The sequence below is a fragment of the Lepus europaeus genome, chromosome 5 (genome assembly GCF_033115175.1).
Source record: "Lepus europaeus isolate LE1 chromosome 5, mLepTim1.pri, whole genome shotgun sequence".
Classification (NCBI taxonomy): domain Eukaryota; kingdom Metazoa; phylum Chordata; class Mammalia; order Lagomorpha; family Leporidae; genus Lepus; species Lepus europaeus.
Genome location: NC_084831.1, coordinates 18,089,524 through 18,106,196, shown reverse-complemented (window position 1 = coordinate 18,106,196; position 16,673 = coordinate 18,089,524). Strand labels below are relative to the sequence as shown.

At 54.5% G+C, this 16,673-nt stretch overlaps 1 protein-coding gene across 3 annotated transcripts; it reads right to left on the bottom strand.

The window, feature by feature from the left end:
- Window positions 1-2,762: 2,762 nt before the first annotated feature.
- Window positions 2,763-13,018, bottom strand: NCMAP (non-compact myelin associated protein). Of its 3 annotated transcripts, none has more exons than XM_062193172.1 (3): window positions 12,899-13,018; window positions 6,553-6,637; window positions 2,763-4,120 (listed from the first exon to the last, which is right to left on the bottom strand). In XM_062193172.1, the coding sequence occupies exons 1-3, from the start codon at window positions 12,978-12,980 to the stop codon at window positions 3,982-3,984; spliced, it is 306 nt and encodes a 101-aa protein (XP_062049156.1). In that variant the 5' UTR covers window positions 12,981-13,018; the 3' UTR covers window positions 2,763-3,981. The 3 variants fall into 3 exon arrangements, 2 of the variants coding, with proteins under 2 accessions (XP_062049156.1, XP_062049155.1); XR_009865995.1 differs by lacking the exon at window positions 2,763-4,120 and adding an exon at window positions 6,025-6,253; XM_062193171.1 differs by lacking the exon at window positions 2,763-4,120 and having other exon boundaries at window positions 6,306-6,637.
- Between the last annotated feature and the right edge of the window lie 3,655 nt (window positions 13,019-16,673).

The following is a 16,673-nucleotide window of genomic DNA, read 5'->3' as shown; positions in this document are numbered from 1 at the left end:
TCCCCAAATGACTGGGACATCCAGAGCTGGACTGATGCAAAGCCAGGAGCCAGGAGCTTCTTCCGGGTCTCCCATGTGGGTGCAGGGCCCAAGCACTGGGGCCATCTTCCACTGCTTTCCCAGGCCATAGCAGAGAGCTGGATCGGAAGTGGAGCAGCTGGGACTTGAACCGGCGCCCATATGGGATGCCGGCATTGCAGGCGGCGGCTTTACCTGCTATGCCACAGCACCGGCCCCTGGCCATGTTTTATTTCTTCATCTTCATAGTGGTTACATGAGTGCTCTGTGTGTGAAAATCTTTCAAGCTTCAGCGTTTTTCAGGCTCTGTGTGTGTGTGTGTGTTATCCTTCAATTAGTAAACTTAAAAAAAAAACCAAACCTAACCATTTCCCCAGGCCCTTTATTAATAACCCTTCATTAATAGTCACAAGGTCACAGAGCTTCTGGGATGCCTGTGATTGGCAGTGACTCTATTTGCTCTCGGAGTCCTTAGCCCTTTGTGGAATCCTGGGATGACTTGGCCTCACCTAGAAGCATCTGCATAGAAAGAGCAAGAGTTTTGGAGACCTGGGGTCCAGGGTGAGCCACGGCCCAGGCAGGTGGTCAGGAACAGCCCTCCACGGCCACACAGTTCTTAGCTACGCACAGCAGCAAGTGTGTCTCCTGACCCAGCAGAAAGGGATCAGGAAGCTGCCAGAAGCTCTGGGAGGCCAGAGCCAGGCCCAGAGGTGGGCTGCCTGGGAAGAAGCCGAGGGTCATCCTAAAGCACTGGGCTGGCACACACCCATTGCTGCTGGGCATGGCTCCCACAGCCAGGTCTGAGCACGCTGGGTCTGGGCCCTCAGCAGCGAACCTGCCCTGCCACCGGGGGAAACGGAGGCGGCCCAGGCCTGTCCTCAGGGCAGACACTGCACAGTTCCTGCCCCGTTGTGACCAGCTGTTAGCTTCAACATCCACAGAAGGAGTATCTGCTGGGCAGAGTCTAGGTGATGTGTCCTCACCCTGGCTGCAAGGGACTCTGGGAAAATGAGTATCAGGCCTTTTCAGCTGTTTTTACCCCCCAAAGATATATTTATTTGAAAGACAGAGTGACAGAAAGAGAGAGAGAATTTTTCTTCTGCCGATTTCACTCCCCAAATGGCTGCAATAATTGGGGCTAGGCCAGGCTGAAGCCAGGAGCCAGGAGCTTTTCCAGGTCTCCCAAGTGGGTTCAGGGGCCCAAGAACTTGGGCCATCTTCTGCTGCTTTCCCAAGTTCATTAGCAGGGAGCTGGATCGGAAGTGAAGCAGCTAGGACTTGAACCAGTGCCCACGTGGGATGCAGCTGTTGCAGGCGGCACTGTCCAGTGCGCCACCACCACAGCCTCCTTTTCAACTTCTACAGCAGGAGGTGGCCGCACCTCTTAAAGCAGAGGATTCCCCAGACATGATGGCGGTCAGCAGGAGAATAACAAGAGTCCATTTTTTGGCCTAAGGATAGCAACCGTGGTGGAGCTGCTGTGTACAAAGGGCCCATCACATACCTGCCACGTGGTAGGAGCTTAGTATATGGTAGAAAATAGTATTGGTGATCGGGGGTTCAAGTTTAAGTGCAGTCTGTGAAAGGGATTCCTTTTGCCACCCTTGAGCAAGTTCAATTTTCGAACTCGCAGAGACACCTGCTGAGAACAGCCCACCTTCCAGCGTCTTGAGAAGCAACAGCACAACGTGGGAAACCATCCAGGCTCTCCCCCGCGAGCCGGCGTCCACTGTCAAGGAAAGGACTTTTCCAAAAAAGGTCTTTGCTAGTTAGCTCTAAACGTAATTGAAAGTAACTCAACACGTGTTTGATTTAAATCTTTTAATTTTTAAGTGTTTGTCTTTAAGCGTTTTATATCTCCTATGGACTCAGAGGCCAAATAAGGCAGCGCCTGCTCAGTTAAAGGCGCCGTCAGGAATGAAACACTTCTCAGAGGGTCCTGATCATAGGAGACCGCGCCGACTCCAGGGAGCTAGGACCTCGCCTTTGCCTGTATTCAGCTCCTGTCCCTGGGAGCCTTACAGGACGTCTGCTGAGTTACTTTTATCGGTTAAACACAAGACATTGAAAGCCTCTTATCTGCCTCTCCCCCGACTCTGTCCCCCTCCTTCTTCCATCCCCTCCCTGGTGTTCGGCAGATAGGAACCTGCACTGGAGGGGTGCCAGGGAGATTGCGCTGTGGGCTGCAGGGTTTAGTTTTAGGGCTGGAATATTCCAGATGGCTTTTCTTCGGAAGCAGAATGTGTTTGTGGGGCACGTCTGTGGGAGGTTTGGGCCCTTAAAGAAATGGCTTGGCTTTGCTCAGAGGCCCCTGCTCTTCGGGCCGCAACGGCAGGGTGAATGCAGCAGGAATCCTTAGTGCCAGGAAGGGTTGATAATGGGGTCCTTAGGCTGCCAATGGGAGGTGACCGGAAGCCAGACCTGGCCGCCCCTCAAAGACGTGGACAAGCTGCGTGCCCTCCTTTTGTGCAGCCCACAAAAGGACCCATGCTCCTTTGAGCCAGGATGGCGGGAAGAGTGTGATGGAACAAAAAGACGGGCCTGGAGGCAGGCAGACCTAGCTTTGAGTCCTTCCTTGCAGCCTCCTGGCCGCGTGACTTCGGGCAAAGGCGCTTTCTCTTTGAGCTGAAGACTCTCATCTGGGAATGGAAGAAAGCAACACCGCCTAGGGTGATGAGGGAAATGGAAACCCAGCTGATAACTTCCGGGAAAGCACTTTGCAAAGAGCCTGGTACTTGGTGGATATTCAAACACAGTAGGAAGAGAAGATGACCACGGCGGAAGAGTTTGCCTGTGTTGCTCCAGCTCTCTCCAGCTGGGTGTTTCCTAGTGAGGTGACAGGAGTGACCTGGGTCAGTCCTCTTAACCAACCCTGTGACCCTCAACTTCCCCTCAGAGGGTAAATTCTGACCCTGGAAGGGAGAGACGCCAGGATTTGAGGGGAAATGTCACAGTGCCACCGACTGCAGGCAGTAGTGATGCATCCCCTTGTTTCCAAGGCGCACGATTGATTAAGAAGCAGCTTTTTGGAGAGGGAAAATGAAGAAAAGAAATATAATGGCACTAAGGTATCACATTCTGATACTAGAATTATTGCAATGGGAACACATGTATGTCCTGTAATTAATGAAATGTCGTAGTGATAATACTGGCTTTCACATATGAAGCACTTGCTGGGTGCTGGGCCCTACATTTGAGCTGCGGTACTGAACCCGGGGCTGGAGCTCCCCGCCCAGCCAGGCACACATTGTCATCCACTTCACGCTGGGAAGCTGACCCTGGACAGGCTGAGCCACTCTTTTTTTTTGGTTTCTGTTTTTGCACTTTTTGTGTGGGTGGAGTCACTTTTCCAAGGCCACCAGGCAGGAAGTAGGGCTCAGAGGCAGGTCATCTTATCTCCTTTTCAGTTGCTTGTCCAGGCTCAGGGGTCAGAGGCCAGCTCTCTACAGAGAAACCGTGGGTGATCGTGGCATGCTCTGGCTTGAATCTCTCTGTGAGGGGTTGGGAGGGATGCCGGGGTCATCTGGGGCAGGAAGAGGCGGTAAATTAACAAGTTGGTGTTCTGGGTGGTTAGTCCGTGTGGGTCTCCCGGGGTCTGACCGCGGGGCGGGGCACTTTGCTGTCTGTTACCCCGACCTTGACACAATCAGAAGTCTCCTGGGCTGCATGTCTGTCTGTCTAGCTATAGTCTGGGGGGACAGAGCCAAATCCACCCCACTGGCTTCCCAACATAGCTCTGCCTGGCCGGATGACAAAGGACTGTGCCCCAGCTCTTTGGCAGGGGGGCAGCAGGGATGTGGGCGCAGCGGGGGGGAGCGCAGCCGAATGAGGGCAAGGGTGCTTGAAGCATCAGGGAGTGGGTGACAGCCGCCCGGGAGGAAGTCGCGGGGAAGCTGCCGGAGAAGTGAGCTCCTGGGGCCTGACTGTGGGACAGCGGCGGAGCCAGCGCTGGGGGAGGGGTCGTCAGGTCTCCACATGGACGTCCACTGGGCCGAAGGTCACCGTGGCAGGGTGCTGGCTGCTGTTGCTGTTTGGGTCCGGGGCGGAAGGGGCACTTGGCTTGGGGCCCTTGGGCTCCAGCCCCCGCCTCATCCTCATTTTCCTGCAATGAGACAGGCACACACGGGTGAGTTTTCCCCAGGGTTGGCCATGAGAAATGGAGCTGTGACCGCAGTTCTGGGACGAGATCAGGGGAGACCAGCACGAGACCACGCTGCTTCACTGCCAGCCACGATCACCAGGAAGGGACCTCAGGCACCAGCTAGGGCGACCCTTCTGTTTCCTGTTGGACTCAGATTAGCCGAGTCATCTTAGTGGTTGCTATTCCTGAACGAGTGAATCTCAGAGAGGCAGCTGCATTCAGGACCAAACGACCTGACGTGTTTCTGTTCAGGTTTGCCGTGCGAGTGAAACGGCACAGCTCGTCCTGCTGCCAAGTTCACTGCTAGAAACAGGCCGAGCTTTTCGCGCAGGTGCGGAGAGAACGCTCTCTGAACGCACATCCTGCCCCCTTTTCCCGTCGCAGCATTCACAGCGAACAGCTCCCCCGGGGCCCGGAGTCTGTGCGGTCTTTCTTCTTGTGGACATAACTCTCTTTCACAAATCTGCAGATCCGCAGAGGTGGGGCATGATGGTAAAATTAATCCCCCCATCGCCTTCCCTGAACAGTTCACCAACTGCTAACAACTTGCCACGTCCGGTGTCTCTTCTCCCCTCTCCCCTCTCTCTCCACCTGCACCTGCAGCCACACACTCTGAGCAGCTTTTGAAAATCACGCGACACTTGGGAGTTGGCCGCACACATCTCGCCACTTTGCTCTAGGGCACTCCCCGGACAAGCGTGTTTCCCGGTAGATCCCTAACGTGAGGATCCCACCGCGACACCTTCCACTTGAAAGATAATAAAATCTTTTTTTTTTTTAATTTTTTTTTTTTTTGACAGGCAGAGTGGACAGTGAGAGAGAGAGACAGAGAGAAAGGTCTTCCTTTTTGCCGTTGGTTCACCCTCCAATGGCCACCACAGCCGGCGTGCTGCGGCCGGCGCACCGCGCTGATCCGATGGCAGGAGCCAGGTGCTTCTCCTGGTCTCCCATGGGGTGCAGGGCCCAAGCACTTGGGCCATCCTCCACTGCACTCCCTGGCCACAGCAGAGAGCTGGCCTGGAAGGGGGGCAACCGGGACAGGATCGGTGCCCCGACCGGGACTAGAACCCGGTGTGCCGGCGCCGCTAGGCGGAGGATTAGCCTAGTGAGCCGCGGTGCCGGCCAGATAATAAAATCTGAGGCACAGAGAGGTTAGGTAACTCGCCCGGTTTCAACAGACCAAGACGGAACCCTGTCGCTCAATCCCCGGCCAGGCACCCCATTGCCAGTGTCAATGGGGCAGAGTGTATGGCATCCTGGTTTGGATCACAACCCGCAAAGGGGCTCAGAGCTCCAGCAGCGATGGAGAGGAATGAAGGGGAGATGAGGGCTGGCCTCCACGTCCTGGTTTGGGAGCGGCACAAGCTGTCACCCTGCAGATTCTATAAGAAATAACTGAATAGATTTATTAGTACGTGTAATAGTGGGAGTATTTTCTTTGAAACCAGACAGACTGGATCTGAATCCCAGCTCTGCGGGGTAGCACTGAGCACCCTTGTGGCTTAGTCCCCCACACCTGTTAAAGTGAGGCTAGTAACAGCACCCACCTTGTGCGGTCTTTGTGGGGGCTTAGATGAGTAACACAGGTGAGGAGTTCTGTACGTGCTACGGGGTCAATCTGAGTTACCCGGCTTTCTAAATAATACTCATATTGTGATAAAGATAATGCGTGTTTACTGCACCTCCCTTCCAGCAAAACCAGCTAAGGCCGTCATCACGCAGAGACACTGCTTGCCAGCACCTGGCTGTGTGGCAGGGACGTGGCCACCGTGAGCACATCGCTTTGTAACTCTGACGAGATCTCGCAGATACCTTTCCCCATCAGTATCTTTTTTCCCCCTGCGATATCCTTTTTCCTAATGGCTCCCAGGTCCTCTGTGATGTGGCTTATGTACCACCTTTTCATTTTAATTTCTTCCCTGATGATGAATAAGCTTCTAGCCAAAACTGGGCCTGGCAGGTGATAACACAACAATTGTATTCTTTATGAAATCGAATTGTATATGTTTGAGGGAGTTGGGGTACATGCTGCCAGTCCTTGTCACCTCAAACACCCCACGTGGCCTATTCGAGAGAAGCGAGCAGAGGGGTTCCCTGGAAAAAGGACAGAAACATTCCTTGAGCACCAGAAAATGGCCTGCCAGGGCTGCCACAGTGCTCAAGGCCATGGTCACTGCCACTAAAACACCGCAGTTCTCCAAGGGTAGAGTGCTTGGTCACCGTGAGCTTTCTCCGGCAGAGCAGACCTCGAGGAGGACCCGGGAAGGGAGAGAGCCTTTGCTGGTGGCTCACGGACGCCCCGGGTCCTCGACGGCCTCCCACAGGCGCTAGTTCCCGTTCGTTCGGATGTGGCTGGAGGCCCGGACAGCAGCAGGGCCCCGGGCATCTCGTACCTGTTGTACATCTTCAGCAGGATCAGAACCACGGTGAAGATGATGATGACAACCACCACGATGGCAGCAACAATGGCTCCGGAACCTACAGAGTGGAGAGAGTGCAGACTGCAAATATGCAAACGAGAGGCAGCATGGGAGGGGCCCTGCTGCACCTGCCACCCTGCTGGACTGAGGGGAGGAGGAGGAGGGATGGGGATGACCTGGCCTGCTCGCCACTGACCCAAGGACACGGTCCCATCCAGGGTGGCCGTGCACCCCTGCCCCCAGTGGGCTTGAAGGACCTCATCCACCACACTCGTCCACCAAATACTGAGTCCCATTCTTATCAGCCCCACGCAGCTGCAAACTTCTTCCAGGAAACGAGACAGGCAGATGACCCTCCTCCCTCTTTGACAATACAGAAGCAACAGGTGATCTGTATAGACGATTTTGAGGCTACAAATGCAACCCTGAGCAGGGGCAGGGATGAATACCTCGTGGCCCCCAGACCACTGATCACCTGCACATCTGGACAGTCACCGGCGTCTGTGTCTGTGCGGCTGAAGCATCTTAGGATAACTTACTATGCCTGAAAATCCATCTTCAGGAACTATTTGTCAATATGGAAAAATACACATTCGATAAAAATGCAGCCATTTCCCATATACTGTTTTTTTTTTTTTTTTGACAGGCAGGGTGGATAGTGAGAGAGAGAGACAGAGAGAAAGGTCTTCCTTTTTGCCGTTGGTTCACCCTCCAATGGCCGCTGTGGCCGGCGCATCTCGCTGATCCGAAGCCAGGAGCCAGGCGCTTCTCCCAGTCTCCCATGCGGGTGCAGGGCCCAAGCACTTGGGCCATCCTCCACTGCCTTCCCGGGCCATAGCAGAGAGCTGGCCTGGAAGAGGGGCAACCGGGACAGAATCCGGTGCCCCAACGGGGACTAGAACCCAGTGTGCCGGCGCTGCAAGGCGGAGGATTAGCTTGTTAAGCCATGGCGCCGGCCCCCATATACTGTTTTAAACCACTATCATCATTGGGGCCAGCACTGGGGGGTGGTAGGTTAAGCTGCTATGCAGCACCGGCATCCTATATGGGTGCTGTTATTTTTGTTGTTGTTGTTTGTGTTTTTAAAGATTTTATTTATTTATTTGAGAGGTAGAGTTATAGATAGTGAAAGGGAGAGACAGAGAGAAAGGTCTTCCTTTCATTGGTTCACTCCCCAAAGGGCCACAATGGCTGGAGCTAAGCCAATCCGAAGCCAAGATTTTCTTCCAGGTCTCCCACAGGGGTGCAGGGGCCCAATGACTTTGGCAATCTTCTACTGCTTCCCCAGGCCATAGCAGAGAGTGGGATTGGAAGAGGACCAGCTGGGACTTGAACTGGCGCCCATATGGGATGCCAGCGCCGCAGGCAGAGGATTAACCTATTGTGCCACAGCACCAGCCCTTGGGTGCTTGTTTGAGTCCTGGCTGTTCCATTCTGATCCAGCTCCCTCCCTGTAACTCTGCCTTTCAAATACATAAATAAATCTTTGAAAAATAATATCATAGTCATCTTCTCATATTATTACATATTTTCTTCTTTTAATATATTATTAAGTTTGGTGCCAAGTTGAAGGAAATGTCTGATGGCTTCTCTTTTCTTTCTCTCTCTCTCTCTCTTTTTTAAGGATTTATTTATTTGAAGGTCAGAATCACAGAGAGGCAGAGGCGGGGGTGGGGGGGTCTTCCATCCGATGGTTCACTCCCAAAATGGCCACAATGGTCAGGGCTGGGCCAGGCAGAAGCCAGGAGCCAGGAGCTCCATCTAGTCTCCCACGTGGGTGCAGGATCCTCTGCTGTTTTCCCAGGTGCATTAGCAGGGACCTGGGTTGGAAATAGAGCAGCCAGGACTTGAACCAGCACCCATAGGGGATGCCAGTGCTGCAGGCAGCTGCTTTATCTGCCGTGCCACAGCGCTGGTCCCATATTTTTCTTCATGACTTAAAAGTATTTATTTTATTTATTTGAAAGGCAAGGAGACAGAAGAAGGGAGGGAGAGACAGAGACACAGAAAAATTTCCCATACACTGATTCATTCTCAAAATGCCTGCAACAGCCAGGGCTGGGCCAGACCAAAACCAGGAGTCAGGAAATTAACCCAGGTCTCCCACGAGGGTGGCCCAACTACTTAAGCCTCCACGGGGTGGCCTCCTAGGGTGCACCTTCTCAGGAAGCTGGGATCCTCAGGAACAGAGGTGGCGCTTGAACCCAGGCACTCCGACATGGGACATGGGTGTCCCAGCCGCGTCTGCACGCTACATCAGACACCTGCCCTTCCGGACTTCTGATGGCTGCGCAGCACTCTGCTGTCTGGGCGTACCGTGACCTGCTCAGCACTTCCCTCTGAGAACATTCGTGTTGTTTCCAGCTCACTGCTGACAAGGCCGTGACGAACGTCCTAGCCGCTTAGTATCTCCGACTCCAGTTTCAACGTCAGCACCAGTCTCCACACTGAACATTATTTAGTTTTAGGTTCAAGATCAATATCCTTGTCAGAATTGATATTGAAAATATCATGGGGGGGGGGGCAGTAATGGTTCACTCCCAAAATGGCTGCAATGGCCAGAGCTGTGCTAATCTGAAGCCAGGAGCTTCTTTCAGGTCTTTCACACGGGTGCAGGGACCCAAGTGCCTGGGCCATCTTCTGCTGCTTTTTCCAGGCCATTAGCAGGGAGCTGGATTGGAAGCAGAGAAGCTGGGATAGGAACTGGTACCCATATGGGATGCTGGCATTGCAGACAACGGCTTTACCTGCTATGCCACAACATGGTCCCGCAAATCAATCTATTTTTTAAAAATAAATTATTTATATGAAAGGCAGAGAGACAGACAGCTCCCATCCACTGGCTTACTCCTCAAATGCCCACAACATCTGGGACCGGGCCAGCTCAAAGCTGGGAGCTAGGAATTCAGTGTGGGTCTTGCACATGTGTGGCAGAGACCTACGTACTTGAACCATTACCTGCGGCCTCTTTGGTGTGCATTAACAGGAAGCTGGAATCGAGAGTGAGGCTGCGACTTGAACACAGGTGTTCTGCTATGGGATACCGGCAGCCCAAGCCTTGTCTTTAACCACTGTGCCAAACACCTGCTCCAGCTTCCAGCGTCCCACTAATGCATCCTGGGAGGCAGCAGGCGGCGGCCCATGCTGGAGCCCTGGATTGACTCCCTGACTCCTAGTCTAGCCTGACCCTGACCCAGCCTCTACCGTTGCAGGCATTTGGGGAGTGATCCAGCAGGTGGAAGATCTGTGTGTGACTCTGGGAAATTTATCTCAAGGGACTAATCCTAAATGTAGAAAAATCGGTATGAATGAAGATGTTTATCACATTAGTCAAAATACGAGAATTGTTAAATAAGGCAAGGCAACCTAGCCCACAAGATAACAGTCAACAATTCCACTGTTGACCATGAGGCTATGGTAACGTGGACTCTTGGATGATGGAAGAGGTGGAGCAGAGTCAGGCATTACACACTCACACACTTACATGCACACACACACACACCCACGTTGCAACATCAACAGACATACATACAAATATAGTGTAGAGCAAAAGGAGCCAGAAACAAGTTGGACGCCTAACGCACTCTTCCCGCTTATGTAATGCGAAAGCCAGAGAGGACTAATACACGGTGGCAGAAGTCAAAATGTGGGTTCCCTCGGGGGTGGGGGATGGGGCTGGGCGGAGCTCCAGGACTTCTGGGATTCCGGTGACTGTTTCTTGATGTGGGGGCTGATTACCCAGCTGTGTGTACTTTGTGGATACATGTGATGCTTTTATAAAAGGCTTATTTAAAATGCCTGCACAGGGCTGGCGCTGTGGTGCAGTGGGTAAAGCCACAGCCTGCAGTGCCGGCAGCCCATATGATGCCAGTTTGAGTCTTGGCTGCTCCACTTCTAGCTCTCTGCTATGGCCTGGCAAAGCAGAAGAAGATGGCCCAAGTGCTTGGGCCCCTGCCCCCATGTGGGAGACCGGAAGAAGCTCCTGGCTCCTGGCTTTGGATTGGCACAGCTCTGGCCATTGCAGCCATTTGGGGAGTGAACCAGCAGATGAAAGACTTCCACTCTCTGTATCTCTGCTTTTCAAATAACTAAATAAATCTTAAAAATTAAAATTTAGGGTTTAAAAAAATGCTTGCACCTGGTTTATTCCTCAAATTCTTGCACAGGCTGGGGCTCAGCCTGGCCAAAGCTGGGAGCCAGCTGGGACTCAATTCAAGTCTCCCAGGCAGGTGGCAGAGCCCCAGCTGCTTGGCCATCATGGTTGCCTCCCAGGGTCTGCACTGCCGGAAGCTGGAGCCAGGCACCTGAGAGAGCTGGAATCTGAACCCAGGTGCTCCAGTGTGGGGCGTGGGCATCCAGACTGGCATCTTACCAGCGAGGTCAGGCGCCTGTCCCAAGTTCAGGGTCTTCCAAACTCAGGTGGAGAATTCTTTGCTGTGGGGTGCTGTTCCGTGCGTGGCAGGATGTGTCACATCAGCCCTGGGTTTGATGCGCTCGATGCCACCTGAGACCCCCCCCCCCACACCCAGGTGTGACAACCCCCAAAATGACACCAGAACTTGCCAAGGGACCCTCTGCGGCAGAGCTCCCAGGAACCTGCAGGCTGCCCATTTACAGAGAATTTCAGATAAACAAGAACCAGTTTTAGCACAAACACATCTCAATCATTGTGTGGTGCAGACTTGTCCCAAACAATTAACTCACTGCTGATTTTTTTTTTTTTTTTTTTTTTTTTACAGGCAGAGTGACAGTGAGAGAGAGAGACAGGAGACAGAGAGAAAGACCTTCCTTTTGCCGTTGGTTTACCCTCCAATGGCCGCCGCGACTGGCGCGCTGTGGCCAGCACACTGCGCTAGTCCGAAGGCAGGAGCCAGGTGCTTCTCCTGGTCTCCCATGGGGTGCAGGGCCCAAGCACTTGGGCCATCCTCCACTGCACTCCCTGGCCATAGCAGAGCTGGCCTGGAAGAGGGGCAACCGGGACAGAATCTGGCACCCGACCGGGACTAGAACCCGGTGTGCCGGCACCGCTAGGCAGAGGATTAGCCTAGTGAGCCGCGGCGCCGGCCCTCACTGCTAATCTTAAACTCACATTGCCCTGGGTGTCTTGTATAGTTATTTGCTGAATCTTGTAACCCTCACTAAAGGGCAAAAACCACTTTTGAAGAACCATGACTTTTGTTAAATAAAAATGGGATCATTTCCATGCAACCAACAGCGTTTCTCTCTGCCCAGCACTTGTCCTCGGAGCCACACTCAGCAAGGAGCAGGGGCTCCTGCAGGACCCTGTGTCCAGGGCAGCCCGGGCTGCATCTCCACGAAGATGGGGATTGGGGGGGTCCTACCATGGATCAGCCGCCTGCTGGCCCCCAGCCTGAAGCTGCCGTCACTGGGGAGACTGCTCCGTGTCTACCGGAAGCCTGTTCTACTCTCAGAGGTAAAAGCACAGCCCACCAAAATGGCTGAAATGGACCCAGACTTCTCCCCGTACAACCACTTGGCTTTCTGGAGAGCTGTCGTCACAGTTTCCATTCTGGGAGCCTCTGGTTCCCAGCCAGCATCTCCCCAGGACTAACTCTCACCACCTGTATCCATTCACTCCTCCACAAGCTGAAGGGATGTTTGTGGTGGAATGAGAAGGCCATGCCACGATGGCCACTGACAACGGAGCCTGACTGACAACAGGCTGTGATTGGATGGCTTTGGAAACTGCCTGGCAACAGGGTGTGATTGGCTGGGGCATAGACCACCCCTTGACCAGATTGGCTGCCTTGGCTATATAAGCTGCTGTACCAACTGAAATAAATGAGTCTACAGACTGTTCACCTCTGGCCTGCTTTCACCCAGCTCCCGGGGTCTGTGTGGTGACTCCGCACCTCTTGCCCCCACTGCGCTCCTCCTCTCAAAACGTATCCACAGCAACAGATGTTTCTGTCTTGCAAAAGCAGCTGCCCTGCAAGGTGCCCCGGGGAGAAACGTCTCACAAAGGAACCAAATCCCCACTGCTCCTTGGACATGAGGCCTCCAAGGAAACAACCATAGGACAGGCGTCAGGACTTGCAGCAAGAACAGTAACTCATTAGGTACTTGCCCTGAGCTCCCTCTGTGGATGTCTCCCTCATGTGGCAGCTTTGTTAATATCCCCATCTTACAGATGAGAAGGCTGAGGCCAGGGCAGGGAAGCCATGTGCTCAGGGCCACGCAGTTGGCTGGGACCCAGTCCCTCTGCCTCCAGAGCGCAAGCTCCTGACCTCTGAACCAGAGCTGACCGCGACACTTGTCCTGCCGTCCCTCCCCTGGCCTCCCACCAAGGCGACCTTACTCTTATACAGGAAGTCCTCTCCCCGCGTGGTCATGTTCAATGAGAAGAAGGTGGTGTCCCCCAGAGGGGTGGCTGTGGTCATCTCGATCCTGGGGAGAATGAAGAAGAGATTTTGTTTGAAACCAGAGCGAGCCTCAGTCCTCCTGGGCGGCGCCCCTTCCGGTCTCCACCTGACGACTGCAGGAGAGTCCAGCAGGCTGCTCGTGGCAGCAAGGGACGCAAGGCCCGTGTCCTGGACACTATGGCGGAAATGAAACGAATGCCCAACACTGGTAAGGAACTCTTTCTTATGGCCGCTTACATTCATTCCCCAATGTTTATTCAACTCCTCTGAGCTGTGCTTCACCTAAAATGGCAAGTTTGATCCGGAAACTGAGCAGTACATTGGTGACATTGATGCCCCCAGGGCCACCTGGGGCCCCAGGTTTGCCCAGCAGCGTTCGCCCCACGCCGTGCACCTGCCATTCTCCCGGGCCTGTCTCCATCTGCCTTGGTGCCTGACACGATAGTCCTGCTTCCCATGGGAGGGGCGGGGCTGGGGTGGAGGAGGGAGAACTCCTGCTCAGAGGGAGACTGAGGCATGGGAGAGTCGGCCACAGCCCAGGCTCCGTCTCAGCCGTCTCCCTCCACAACTCTCTCATCGTATCAAGGCCTCCCGGTCGCTGAGCGGTGCTTAGCATCCACATTTCTGTCTCTGTTCCTCTGCCTCTCAAATAAATGAGATTCAAAGAGACACTCGGGGGCGAGTATTTGGCACAACAGCTAAGCCGCCTCCTGTGTCCCACGGCAGGTGCCTGGGACCCATCCTCCGGCTTCCTGCTTCTGCCCACCCTGGGAGGCAGCAGGGGATGGTTCTAGTGCTTGTGTCCCTGCCACCCATGTGGGAGACTTGGGCTACGTTCCTGGCTCCTGGCTTTGGCCTGGCCCAAAGGCATTTGAGAAGTAAATCAGTGGATGGGAGCGCTCTTTCTGTCTCTCTGCCTTTTAAATAAAAATTTTAAGGGGCTTGCACTGTGGTGTAGCAGGGAAAACCGCTGCTTGTGGTGCTGGCATCCTATATGGGCGCTGGTTTGAGAACTGGCTGCTCCACTTCTAATCCAACTTCCTGCTAATGCACCTGGGAAAGCAGTGGAAGATGCCCCAAGTCCTTGGTCCCCTGCACCCACGTGGGAGACCCGGAAGAAGCTCCTGGCTCCTGGCTTCATCCTGGCCCAGCTCTGGCCATTGCAGCCATTTGGAGAGTGAAACAGTAGATGGAAGACCTCTCTCTCTCTCATTCTGCCTTTCAAATAAATAAATCTTTAAAATAACTAAAAATTCAGATGCACCGGATGTGCTTTTTGTATATTATCTGAATCCCACTTCCTCCCTCCCCAGAGTAACCAGTGCCTCAACCTCAGTGAATCTCATCAAAGTGTTAGCAGGTTTACCACGAGGGGACTTCAAAAAGTCTGTGGAAAAAAGATATGTCTATTTGGGTATATAAAATTGTTGAAATCTGTGCGCATCAGTGGCCTTCATGGAAAATAGTTATTGTGAAAAACTGCCCATGAATTCAAACATCTTTTTGCACCAAAATAAACTTCCTTTTAATTCCACTCTCTATGAACTTTTTGAAGTCCCCTTAAACATCGTATCCATAAACATTGCATGTGTGTGGCTCTACATAATATTTATAACAGGAATATCAACCAAGTACCTGTGAGTGACAGGTGTGAGTGAGCTGAGGCGCATTCCTGGCTCGGGAAGCGCAGGCTCCGGTGAGGGAGACGGACTGTGCACCCATCCTCCGGGACTCACAGAGCAGCCATCTCCACCCCCACCCCCCGACCCCCGCCGCCTCCTCTGCCGGGCCGGGCCCCACCCTTAGCGCCCCTCCAGTGCCCCCAGCCTGGGGCCTGGTCTCTGCAGGGGAGGAGGGGCAGCCACCCGGAGTCCCCACCTCTGGGCTGAGGCTCCTGCTCTCCCAGTCTGATGGAAGTGGGGTCAGGCCGCCTGCACCTGCACCCAAACGGAGCCCCTGGTGGCTGTAGCCTGGCCCTGCTGACCCACGGGACAGCCTCTGCCCTCACCGTCTCCACCGTCCTCTGGGTCCAGAGCCCCAATCAACCTTCCCCTGACCCTCTCCGGGGCCTGTCTGCCCTTCCTCCTACAGAGCAGACCCCCAGGACCCCCAGCGCTGAGGCTCCTGCCAGCGACGCCGGGCGGCTCCACGCGCACCAGCCAAGCTCCAAGCTCCCCAGTGAAGTGAACACAGCCTCCAAGACTCAGCCCAGTCACTCCTCCAAGACTCAGCCCAGTCACCCCTCCAAGACTCAGCCAGTCACCCCTCCAAGACTCACCCAGGCCCTGGGGCAGAATTAGTGCCCCACCCCCACCCCTGCCCCCAGCCTTGCTCAGCCTCTCGGTGGCTCTGTCTGCGGTTAACATTGTGCTTCAGCTGAAGGTCCAGATTGCTTCTGGCTCTTTCTCCCAGCCTCCCAGGGCCTTCTCACCTTTGGGAGGGGGGCAGGGGCTGCAGCCAGCACCTGTGGCTCTCCCCAAGGCAGCTGAGCGCTGCAGGCAAAGTGGGTGAGCTGAGGTCCAAGAGGTCAGTGAGCGGGAGCTCTGGGCCCCAGCGTGGGTGCAGGGAACATTTGCTGAACTAAGCCGACGGTGGGGATCTGGGGCTCCAGACAAGGAAAAGATCTTTCTACAGAAATTAGCACGGACCCACATGAGACTGCAGAATGGAGTCTTCCCCAGGCCTACACCCCACCCTGGGAGAGCCGTCCACCCCCAGGCCGCTGTCCGTCCCCGCTGGGAGCAGGTGAACCTGCTTCAGCCTTGACTGTCTGCTTCTACCCCACTCAAGCCAGGAAGACTCCCGGTGAGGCCGTCTTACGGTTCCTTTTCGAAGCAGGAAAGAGACAAACAGGTGGCCGCTGAGCAAGGTCTCTCGGTAAGACAGACATGCACAGCCACTGGGTAACCCACCTCCACCCTGGACACGTGTCCACCATGCAACTGACACACACAGAAATGGCAGAGCCACCTCCCCAGCGCCTGGCACCTGCCAAGGCCATGTACTGGATCTGGTGTTTTAAATCAATGCCCTGACTTAATTCGCGAAGTGCCAGGGAAGGGAGGGTCCTTTCCCAGCCGTGGGGACACAAGGCTAAGTCTCCATGGTCATTCCGCCTGGAGCTGCGGGGCTGGCATCTGAGCCCAGGCCTTGCCAACTGCACAGCTGGGTCCTGCCTGCTGCTCTGCCCTGCCCCCGAGGCACACCTTGGAGAAGTCCGTGTTCAGTCACCGCCCAAATACATACGTGCACAAGCGCAGACACGCACACACTGACCAGCAATGCTGCCCCCTAGGGCCTCCGGGACGCAGGTCCTTCAGGGGCGACCGCCTGGGGACCAAGCTGCAGGTGCACACTTCCTCTTGGATGGGCCCAGGCACTCCTCCTGGTGAGAGAACAGTGAGTGAGCCTGCAGCACATCTCGCCTCATCTCGGGACGGGGGCTCTCAATGACCTCTCTGTTCCTGCCACATGGGAGAAGGTGGGAGGAGGCTGGTGGAACGTCCATGGCCAAGGGCGTGGGTGTTTGCATGTGTGGGGTCCCCGTGACTACTGTTAACCAAGTGAGGTCTGGCAGGGGATGCAGTATTAATCATGACCAGGGTCCAAGGCCACAGAAACCAAGAGGGATGGAGAGGGTGGGGCTGGTTTTCACCCACAGAGGTTGATTTAGCGGCAACAACAAATATAATACATGGGGCTGGCGCTGTG